This window comes from Odontomachus brunneus, unplaced genomic scaffold, assembly GCF_010583005.1.
Source record: "Odontomachus brunneus isolate Ranch 3 - 2012 unplaced genomic scaffold, Obru_v1 Obru_scaffold_018, whole genome shotgun sequence".
Lineage (NCBI taxonomy): Eukaryota > Metazoa > Arthropoda > Insecta > Hymenoptera > Formicidae > Odontomachus > Odontomachus brunneus.
In genome coordinates, this window is record NW_022639468.1 from 352,261 (window position 1) to 363,873 (window position 11,613).

General features: G+C 40.7%; 2 protein-coding genes across 3 annotated transcripts in view; both read left to right on the forward strand.

The window, feature by feature from the left end:
- Positions 1–406: 406 nt before the first annotated feature.
- LOC116841798 (radial spoke head protein 9 homolog) lies at positions 407–1,775 on the forward strand. 2 transcript variants are annotated; one of them, XM_032810173.1, is made up of 5 exons: positions 407–471; positions 544–662; positions 884–1,049; positions 1,132–1,420; positions 1,559–1,775. In XM_032810173.1, exons 1-5 carry the CDS (start codon positions 436–438, stop codon positions 1,717–1,719), a joined length of 771 nt encoding a protein of 256 aa, XP_032666064.1. In that variant the 5' UTR covers positions 407–435; the 3' UTR covers positions 1,720–1,775. The 2 variants fall into 2 exon arrangements, with proteins under 2 accessions (XP_032666064.1, XP_032666063.1); XM_032810172.1 differs by having other exon boundaries at positions 436–662.
- Positions 1,776–2,720: 945 nt separating this feature from the next.
- LOC116841811 (A-kinase anchor protein 200) overlaps positions 2,721–11,613 on the forward strand; it is a 129,951-nt gene continuing 121,058 nt past the window's right edge. Inside the window, exon 1 of the mRNA XM_032810196.1 lies at positions 2,721–3,016. The gene's annotated coding sequence lies outside the window, so the exon portion shown is untranslated. The remainder of the gene's footprint in view (positions 3,017–11,613) is intronic.

Genomic DNA, 11,613 nt, shown 5'->3' on the forward strand with positions numbered 1-11,613 from the left:
CAATATGTTAAAAGGATCTTTATACATTTTAAGTAGTACCATTGAACGTTTGTCAGATCCCTTTTACTTTATTTTAAAAAATAGACAAAATGAGTTGCAAGTTACGTAAAAATAAAAATAATGAAATGTTTCAGAAAGTATTCTTAAGCTTGAAGTTTCTATTTTGCGTGCATTAAATTCATAACATTTATATTGTTTTTCACTTAGAATATATCGAGTTAAATGAAACATTTCTTTAATTTTAATTATTTTTAACCTTTGTATGTATTGTATTTAAATTAATTACTATAATTACGATTTAAACATAAATTCTGCTATCTATAATATAATCCAAATATCTATGAATTCAATCGAATAATTAAATTTTGGTAACATTTGAAAAATACAATCTCGAGCATCTGTCAGAAATGTCGCAAACTCTATAAACTATGCAAAATGAATTGCCTGAAATTACTGGAAGCGTTGGACGTGGTCGGTTGCGCTGGTATTTGCATAAGTACCGAGAGTTCGCAACTGCTACAAAATTCGCTTCTCATCTTGCAGAAGGAAAATCATTTTCGAAAGTGTTATTACTGGGGTAGAATCGATGGGATTCAAAACGACTATCATATTGCATACGGCTACGAGAAGGATTGCATGAGTGGTCAAGTGTATTATTACAGGTGATACTTTATTTTAGTCTTATTAAGATCTTTATTATTAATTAGTTTTTTAAAGTACACTGAGAGAAAAGGAGAGAATTTTGTGAAGTAAAACTACACGATTATGAAACAACAATCGGTTTAAAAAAATGTAATAAAACTCTAAATCCTACGATATTTCTCTTAAAAATTAATAATTAGAAAGAGGAAAATATTTGAAAGGAAAATACTTTTATTTATAGTACAGACTGCTTGAATTGGCTATTACTACCGAAGGCAACAAAATGCGGACGATTCTTAAGCCCTTTAGCGATTAATAGATTCGAGGGTGACCCGTCCATCGTCACGAACGTTTACAACGTCAATCCGCCCTTCCCACCGAACGAAGATCCTAAGACTTATTACGATGTAATAATTGCGAATACACCGCACACACAATTCCGTAATTCCAGTTGCACGATCAATTCAAATGATTCGAAACGGTGTACAGGGACCTATGCCTCGGGAACTCAAGGAGGAGGATCGTCTCGCTGCCACTGTAGAATTAATCACGGAGGATGCCGCGATAATTCCACGCGGTGCCTGGTTCAAATGCCCGAACGGCGACGTGATTGAGAATTCGAGTTTCGAAGGCCTGTGTGCCTCGGACGCCTCCTGCTTCAAGTCCTACTTGCACGCTCGTCCTCCGAAGGAGAAGTGGAACACGAACTTGTTGTCTCGAGCCGATTACAATTATGCGTTGGACTTTTTGGACAGCATAGATATGGACGTGCCTCAAGGTAAAACAAGGCGTAAAGCCAACGATTTGTGATGAAGGCAGGAATGAAGAAACGAGTACTGCAAAGCAACCGCTAACGTTGCACCGATGAATTAAACTCTTTGCTGTGTGTCATCAGGACGTTTGCATCTCTTTTTAGGATGCTGGGGTTTGCAGTTTCTGCTGGGCGGCCGCCTGACGATTTTGCACAGCTTATATTGGCACGGAATGATATTTTTCCATAAGCTAAATTCTCCGCATCACGGTTTCTTGTATGTTGGACACGGAAAGAAAAATCTAGATTTGCCATTTATGCTTTAACCTGAAGAAATGATCTTGAAAATATGAGAAACAATGTTGACTGAATAATATTATGTAGTAAGAGAACACATACAAAAATTATAAAATCAAAATAATTCATCAATTATAAAATCTAAAATAACCTAATTTAATGAAACCAATTACAACATAACCTAATTTGATGAAATCGATTACAACACTTAGATATATCGATACGAAGAAATAATAATAAGATTTTGACGTGTCTCAAGTAACGTGAAGTATTCCTCGATTTACGGAAACGAAATGATTGGTCGGATGCGTAATCGATATGCGCGCCAAAGTATTTCGGGACGTCATTGTTTTTAACGTCCGGTTCCGCGTCAGTTCCTGTCACGAAAATCCATTGTCCGGTCGTGTCCGCTCTGTGCCCGCTTGGCAATCGTCAAATTCGCGACAACATTAAATTTCGTTCTTCCTGCGGAACGCGTATACCTTCCTGTCGGTCTGGAATTTCGGATTCCGCGAAGTGCAAGCTGTATTATCATGAAATAGCCTGAGTCGTGAAGACTAGCTTTGAGTACTATATGGCGTACGCCTGATCGACACACGTAAGTCACGACTATATCTTTCGTAATAAAAGGAAGTAACATATATTTAAGATTGACTCAATTATACTATTCAATTCTGATATCCGATCGAGTTTCTGATTAGACAAGTCAAGTTGTCGAGTTCAAGGTTAGGAAAAATAAAGCAGTGGCTAGTGTCTCAATAGTGCGAATCGGCCATATTATCAGAAATATAAATCTTTTGAATATCACAATGATAACGACAATATTATTCTCTTAGGCTCTTATTCTGAATATCCTTTTTATCGATAAAATTGTCTCTAAGTGAGCTTTTCCATTGACTCACAAGCGCATTTAAAAGTACTTTAGTTAATAAAAAAGAGCTTAGAATACAGGATCTTAGAATTTTTCAAATCCAGCATAGCTTAAAATAATGGAATATAAAGTTGTGAGAGTAAACTTGTCTAAATTCAGGATCTGGAACATCGTTTCACGTATGGTCTGCGTACCATTACGTTTTGAATTTCGCGCGCTCTCCCGCTTGGCGCCAACGCGCTCGGTTGTATCCGCCGGCCGGCGGATGGCGCCACCCTCACGACGCGAGCTACATAATCGGCCGGGGACGCACAAGCGCAGTCGAGTCAACAGAGTCGGACGCAGTGACCGGCGTCTTCGGCGAGTGAAGTGTCTTCGTTGCGAGTGTCTCGGAGGCCTGTGTCTGTCTTCTTCTGTGCGGATCTATCTGCCGAGGATACTTCGTCGCGCCATCGGTGAGTGTCAAAGCACATTTCGCACGGTAGTCTCGCGAATGCGTATGTGCCGTGAATCTCTTTTCGCTCGAAGTGCAAAAAGCCTGCGAGATCGCGAGAAGCCGGCTTGAGAAGCCGGCTACCGTTGCTGACCCGAAGCGTTATCTCACGGCACATGCGGATTCCGGGACTGTCTTGTCTCGTCGGATACATGCCGGTCGTTTACTCGACTTCGTCGCGGCCACAAGGACGCCGATATTTTCCGTCGCAATTTCGAGAGACTTGCCGCGATGCTGTGTGAACCACGGCACAACGCGCGCGTACTCGCCTCCCCGAAATTCCTCCCTCCGTCCTTCGCTGATGACAGACGACGTTGAGTTTCGGCTGTTTCGTGTGCGAGCGTTCGTATCGCTCAGCATTACAGCAACGATTTATACGGGTTCTTTTTCGCGATTTTACGTCACGTATTTGTCGAAATTCACCGTACGATAGGAATTACGATTATCGCGACGATATTTTTGTGATATCTTATGATACCGAGTCTGTATTGTGAGAGTATTGGTACAAATTGGAGAAATATTCCCTCTTTCTGCAAGTCGCAAGTTTTCACGAGAGATATTCGACCGTTATGTCGGCTAGTCTTATTAGGCGAATTATTAGGACACGTTGCTCACCGGCAACGATATGTAATTTGGGAGAAATCGGATGCGTCTCATAAAATGTGGCTTCACTGTAGGGCCTCACCTTAAGTTTTATTATCGGGCGCACCGTTAAAGCGAAACAAAAACACCGGTTTTAAAGTCGCGCGACGGCACACGATATTTATTATCGCTCCTTGTTTATGGACATTCCACTTTTTGTATTTACGCGACGCGTCGTCGTGCTCGATTCAAGGTTAGCAGGGTCAAAGAGAATTACGGACCTGTCGTTGCCTGGCAAAAAGGGCATTTCTTATTCCCGTCCCCTTCGCGCGAAATGTGCACAGAGGGGCAGTTAATTCCCTCCCAGTTCATTTGCTATCACGAGTTTGTTCCGCGGTGAAGGCGAGGCCGACATATTCTTTGGCATGATCGAAATCGTTTGGCTGACGGCTTTTGCAGGATATACAATCATGCATATATATCGATTATTGTGACAATATTTATGTATATTTATATATAATTATTTTATTATGTTCTCTAGGATATAATTCCTCTTTGATTAATTGATACTGATATTAAAAATATGTAATACAAAGCAATGAAGATAATATGAATGGGGAATAAGGTAATACGAAATTGATCAAATAATAACGGATATTATAAATTTTAAAAAAAACAACGTATAAGCGCAGCAATGCAGTCGTGTATTTGGGATTTCTGGTTATAAATGGATAATAAATAATAATGATTCGAAATAGGGATTGAATAATTCCATATCGTTTTGTATTCTTCGCGTAATATTATCATAATTGTTATCGTATAAAGTATATTGAGAAAAAATAATAAAAAATTTACTAGGAATATAAAGCTTATTATTACATAAGTAAATTTTATTCCATGGAAATGAACTTTATTTTACAGAAATAAAATTTTTATATCCCAAAATAAATTTTTAAATATTTCTTTTTCAGTGTAAAAGTGTTAATGCACCTGGATATTGGTACTTACCTCTGGATATTCTTATTGTTTTGGTCTTCAAATACGAAATTTAAACTTTCTATATATATAATATGTACATGTATTGTGAATATATATATATATATATATATATATATATATATATATATATATATATATATATTCTACATTAGAATAATTGTATCTAAAAAAACCAAAACAATAAGAATGTTCGAAATTAGTTATCATTGTTATTACATTGAGAAAAGGTATTTGAAAATTTATTTACGGGATGTAAAGTTTATTTTTGTGAATGAATTTTATATTCCATAATTAAATTATTTACAAATATTCACACAGAAATAAACTTTATATTTCACAAATAAATCCTCGAGTTTTTCTTTTTTAGCGTTTCTTTTGTAATGTCCAGATCACAAATAACGAGATCGATATTTTTACCATATTCGTCACTTATATCTTATTTGTTCGTTATTTGCACGATATTTACAAATATGATTTCGTGCGATCACAGAAGTATTCGTATACTTCGCTTTCCGGGAGGCAGTCGATTATTGCGTTTAATTATATGCAATACGGCGCGTCAGTTCACATCTGTATGAGCTTTCTTTCTCTCATCTTGCTCGCACGAGGAAACGATTCGTCATTAATTCCATCGATTCGCGGCATTATTCCACTCCTCTCGCAGATTGCGAGGGTTCGTCGCGCGACTTCCAATTCTCCTCTGCGGTTTCGTCGCAGGGGCCGAGTCTGCCGAGAGTCATTCGCGTTTTTCCCCTTGTGCATCTGTGTACAGGCGAGATTTATTTTCGTACATCGAAGAAATCAATGAAGAACCGATAACCTCTCACTCTCCTCTTCTCTTCTCTCCTCCTCACCGTCGGAAACCCTCCGGTCGTCTCTTATCCGATTCATATGCGCGGCCCGTACATGTGCAATCGTGTAGTCAATTCCGAGCACGGACCGCGAGTTCCGGTTCCTATTCAAGTAGTATCCTCCGCATCCCGGCGAACACACCTCTTGTCTTCGTTCTTCTCCTCCTCCTCTTCCTCCTCCTCTTTTTTCTTTTGCTTATCGTATAGTCGCGCGAGAATTTTGCTTTGCATAATCTTTCCGGTATTTGCCCAGACATGGCCATATTTCTTTTGCCGGAGATACTTCACAAGTATTTTCATCGTCGCTGCGCCGTTAAAAGCAATTACGGTTTATTCTGAGAGAAGAGGGGGAAAACACGAAGAGGAAAAAACACGCTCATTACCTCGGTGCTCCTGTTATTATATTTTTCGATCTATTTATGTTCTCTTCGCAGCGTGAATTCGCTCCTCGTGTTTTCGCACGTGCTCCGGCGAGGAGATCTCGCTCGGATAGTTCACAGCGATGCTAATGGGCGATTAATTACGGCAGAGTTAACGCCGCGAAAATATTACATAACACGGCAAGTAAACGAGGGTCGTTAGATTATTACGATAAGAGCTATAAATTGAATTGAACTGAGACGAGAGACGATTATACAGCACGACAAAGGAGAGGCGGAGGCTATACACGATCGATAGATGCTCGTAACAGCTACGGAACGCGTTCGCTCCTGTTGTTGTCTCTTTTATCATCGATTACACCAGATAGCCGTTCGCATCGTGTTACAGCGTTTCGCGGAAGGAAAATAAATATCGCATTGCCTTCGATTGGCAGTGCAATCGTGGGAGGTAGCTCTCTCTCTCTCTTGCGCGCGCGCCTTCTCGGATTCGAGATATCGAAACCGCGGTTGTCGACCCCGCCCGACACGCCGTCGTTCCTTTTTAACGCCGCGGCGAACGTTCGAGGTGAAATCCTCTAACGGGATTTGGAGTAAACCATAAAAACGGCTCGGAAGTATTGCGGCATTGAGTTTCTTTGTTCCGGGCCCCGCGCGCGCGGACATCTACGCGTTGCGGCGTTCTCCAGCTAGCGATTGGAGAAGTAACACGGTGTGGTGTAAACACTGCGAAAAACATTTTAGCGATTTTTCTTTTTTCGTGCTGGAGGTTTCTGCGGCGACGAAGCGGCAATTGATTTCCACCCTTATACGTGTTACGCGAGTTTGTCGAGGTCTCTCCGAAACCGCCTTCCAAAATCGATCGGTAATTTGACGAGGCGATTTGTCGAGTTGTTGCAATTTAAGGAGAAATTTAGAATATAATAGTAAAATGGTGGTATTTTTTTCTCTGCACGGAACAAATATTATAGTAAAAATTATGTTACATTTATATTTCCTTTTGCAATGCTCTTTAACATGAATAAACGTGATAGCATAAATTACTGTATATTCTTACTTGATAGCAAAAATAGTGAACTTGACAATCTATTTAATATACGATACAAAAAACATTCAACTAATTATGATTTTGTAGTACAAGATCAAATATTAAACAAATATATAGTAATTTTGATTATAATTCTGTATATATGTCGCCCTAACTTACACAAATTTTGTTATAATTTTTATTACAATATTTTCTCCGTGTACATTTTGATGTACAAATTATGCATGCAAAAAGTGCATATATTAGATAAGTGCAAAAAATTTATAATCTTTTTCTCATTTTTGTCTGAAATTTTCTGTAGGAAATTTTGATATTAAAAGGAAAATCTCGTTAGATGGCTAAAAAATGTCTCAATTCAATGTTCTTTATTTTATTCATAAAAGTTAATAATCCTCCAAAATTGAATATAATTTCTTTTTTATTTAATAATCACTCTTTGTGTATCAACTTGACATTTCGATTTTGATCAACGAGCAATATCGGTTTATATCGCGCATGTATGATCATTCGCAAGGAGGCAACGAAAGCCGAGACGCATGAATGTTTCGTTATTATGACGTCGCCAGCAGTAACAACAAATTATAACGCGATATCTCGGATACGCATGTGCGAAAAGATATCGGTGCTGGCGGAGTGTGTTCATGCGCGTCGTTTTGTTCGACAACGGTCGTCGTAATACGAGAAGATATTGTCCACTTGACAACGGTGGCACCGCGTATACCGGACGCACTCTTTGTGCACGTGATGCGTTACATTCCAGACCGTTCTTTTTCTATTTTCTCTACTGAATCATATATCAAAATCGTATGTCTTCTCTCGATAAAAACGCCATTCTTAACCGTCAACTTACGTAGTGGCTAAACTTCTGTATATTGCGAGAATTTTAAGGATCTTTCATATTCTGCAAAAAAGCGTGATTGTTATAGTTTAGGTCAATTCAAGAAAATTCCCTTTAATTGTTAACCTTGTTCGGGGAGACAACAAGAATATTCCCAGAATACTCTCAGAGAATTTGACGATCTTTTCTGCTATTTTGTGACGAGCACAATTCCATACTACGCCAAAGCATTGTTAGTTAAGAGTTACTGCTCACGCCACTCGGCGTCTGTATAATTATCATTAATATCCAGGCGAGACTAAGTCTATCCGCTTATGACGTAGATTCTACGCGGTTCATCTCGGCCGATCGATCTCAAACGTTATCTACTACCTTCGCACGCAAGGCGCCCTTTTTTCGTCCGTGGAATTCCGAGCTCGGGATCCATCGCGTTTCGTAACGTTCGCCAGGTAGGCTGGCGAGGCGATCTGAGAAGGGAGAAGAGGAAGAAGATGAGGAGGAAATGAAGCAAAAAAATACAGTCGTGGTGGTCGGTGGGGGGCGCGGGAGGCTGGAGGCCCCGTGTTTCGAATGGGCGCGAGGGGGCCCGAGAAAAGGGGGCGCGAGTTCTCCATGGCTCCTTGTCCCCGACGTTTAATTTCAGACGGCCCGAGGAGCTCGCAACATCTACGCCGTGCTCTCCACATGAGGGACACGGGGGCCTTGGGAAGAAGATGCCCGCGATCAGGCCAGAACCAGTTCTCGCGCCTTAAACCCCGCGCGGTTCTCACGCATTACGGCCGGGCCGCGTGATTTCGTCCGGTCTAATTGGCCCGCCGGGCCCGAATGAGAATCACTGCGCGATACCATCCGTGCAGGACGCGCGGCCGTATGTTAAGAAGGAAAGTTGGGCCCGGTCAAATTTAACGCGCATTGCCCTATACGGCCGGCATTTTCTCAATCATTTCGTGGTCGAGATACATCCTTGCAATCCTTGACCGAGCCGTCAAAATGAATTTGTACGTTCTGGAAAAGGTTAATGTGCAAAATTAACGTGAAGCTCATACACACGAAGAGAATTTTATAGCGAAAATTACTGTAGGATTTTATATACAACAAATGAAAGGAACAGATCGGCATTTTCTACAGTAATTGATTTTATTCTTTCATTTCATATGTACTGCTTATATTGTAGGAATTGAAACGCTATTAAAGATTGTGTTTTTATAGCGTAATAATAATAATATTTATTGGTAGCCATAAAATTTAGTACACTGGGAGAAAAAAATTTAAAAAATAAATATTTATTTGGTTAGTACTAATAGCATATTTGCTTGTACTAATATACATATTTTTATATCGAGAAAAAATTCCAAATGAGAAAATATGTATTTTCTTAAAACCGTTATTCTCCATGAAAGCAATTATTTATTCCATTTAAACAAAAGAGTTTAAATTTAGAAATTTAGATTCAAGTAAATATATTATTGGCACCCTTCAAATAAATATTTTTTATTTTTCAGATATTTTTCTCAGTGTGTATATGTCCCTTACCAAGATATACTTTAGTCTATTCTTACACTACTGGAGATATAAAATTAAAAAGATTTTATGTGAAAAAAAAGAAACTGTAATATTCTTTCCGCGTAAGATAGAGAACCAAACTTGGTCTCAGATTGAGCTAACTATTCTTCATTACTTTCACAGGAAGTCTGTTCGTCCGTCACTTTTCGACTGACGAAAAAAAACCTGGACTTTAAGAACATAATACGAGAATAATACGGAGAGCCGGTCTCCGCGGACGCTTCTCGGGTTGCCTTTTACGCGGCCGAGTGCGAACTCGAGTCGCTTTATCGTGGTAACTAAACTGCGATCTTACGCACATGCGTACGCCCATGCACGTGGCACGGATGGCAGACGCCGCATGATTAAAAACTCCCGTAGCTGGGAGATGCTCATACGCGATGCATAGTAATGAGCATTCGTTCTACGCGCCGTAAAAAGGACGTACGCGGTACCGGCAAAAAGGAAAGTAAATGGTTTCCTGCGACCGCGTACACTTTTTCTCGCTCTCCGTTCCCTGCGTCCTGCCGCCGCCGTTCGTGTTTGTTCCTGATTTCGTGCCTTCACCATCGCCAATTGCCTTTCCCGATTGCGGAAGAAAGAACGGATTCGCCAAGTTTTTCTCATTTTCTGTCTGGGCAGTGAATCCTCGTGAACGGGTTGAAGATAGAAGGTGTCGAGGATACGTCGTATTTCCTTCGCGTATTCCCGCGTCTTTTTCGAGATCCTTGCTCTGATTTTATATCTACACTGCGAGAGAAAAAAATATCTGTGAAATAAGAAATATTTATTCGCTGTTGTGTGTGTGGGGGTGGAGTAATAACATAACTTTAGATTTACTTAAATCTAAATTCTTTTGTTTAAATAAAATAAACAATTGCTGTCATGAAAAGTAACGGTTTTAGGGTAATCTATATCTCCTTATTTGAAATTTTGTTTTGATGTAAAAATACGTATATTAGTGCAATATGTTTTTGTTATCTAAATATATCTTTTATTTTTTAGATATTTTTTTCGCTTAGTGTACGCGATGTGATATACTTGGCGGATAATTGACAATAAAATAACATTACCAAATAATTTTGCCAATGAAAATTAGAGAAGCGCAAAGTCGTCTTTCCATCTTTTTTCAGAGAGTTACAAAATGCCGAAATCTTTTTTTGCGACACGTAGCCGTGTACAAAAAATTATGGTCATCCTATTCCAGGATAAACTTTGTAGTATCGCGGCGTCGTAAGTCATTGCCGACAGGAAATATCGAATATATGCAGCGGTGCGCCGGGTTACCTTGATAAAAGAGAGAATTACGGACGAGTCATATACGTAGACTTACCGTTATCACGGCCACCGCGGTTCTCTTTCTCCCTCGTCATAGGATATCGTTTTGCGTATCGTTTCGCTGCAGCAGATCGTGTTAATTATCTCATAAGATTGGTTCCTTTCATGCGCCATTGAACGCGATAGGAAATTCTTCGGGAATAAATCATAGACGCGGTTACCTCTATATAACGCGAGCGCGGCAGAAAGGCGCGAGCCAACTCGGTGCTGGTGTGATTATGCAACTTTTGTATCGCGTCACACCGATCTATACCTATCTGGAAAGTATCTGCGCGATAAACGCGTTTCTCTAATAGGCTTGGGAATTTTTCGATTGGCTATATCCCAGCCGAGTTAACACGACAGGCTAGACGTATCACTCTGACGAGTATTTTTTTTTTCACAACCTCATAATGAGATCAACACCGGCAAAATCGAGTGCAATGGATTTTTTTGGCGATTCAAAAGCCGCTGGTACATTATAATCGCCTTTATTATCGCGCGAACAAGAGAAAGAGAGAGAGAGTGAGTGAGTCCATGAGTCCATTTTACCGTCGTCATGGGGCCGAAATTCCCGGTACGAAACCTTCTCTCCGTTCGCTCGATAGCTCGTAGGGTGCGTGCCGCGATCTTCTACCATCCAAGGAGAGAGAGAGATTGATTTTCGGCTCGATCGGACACGCAGATTAGGCCGTGCGTGCACGCGCACACTGCTTGGTCGCAAGCGCGCCTTTATTCGACGCCAGGCTCGGGGCGACCGGGAACGGAGGGGCGGAGGTTCCCGGGGACAGAGGGAAGTATGAGGGTTATAGGGGCACGTTCACACAAAACGGCCACCACAGGCACTGGCAGCTGTTCACCATCCGTGCCCTACTCTTCACGTTGCGCTCCCTCTCTCCCCCGCATTCTTAGCTCGGTTTAACCTCACCCTTCCTCCCCCGCTCTCTCCCTTTCTCTGTCTCTCTTCTCGCACACACTCGTGGACGTTCCCCTCCCCCCCCCCCC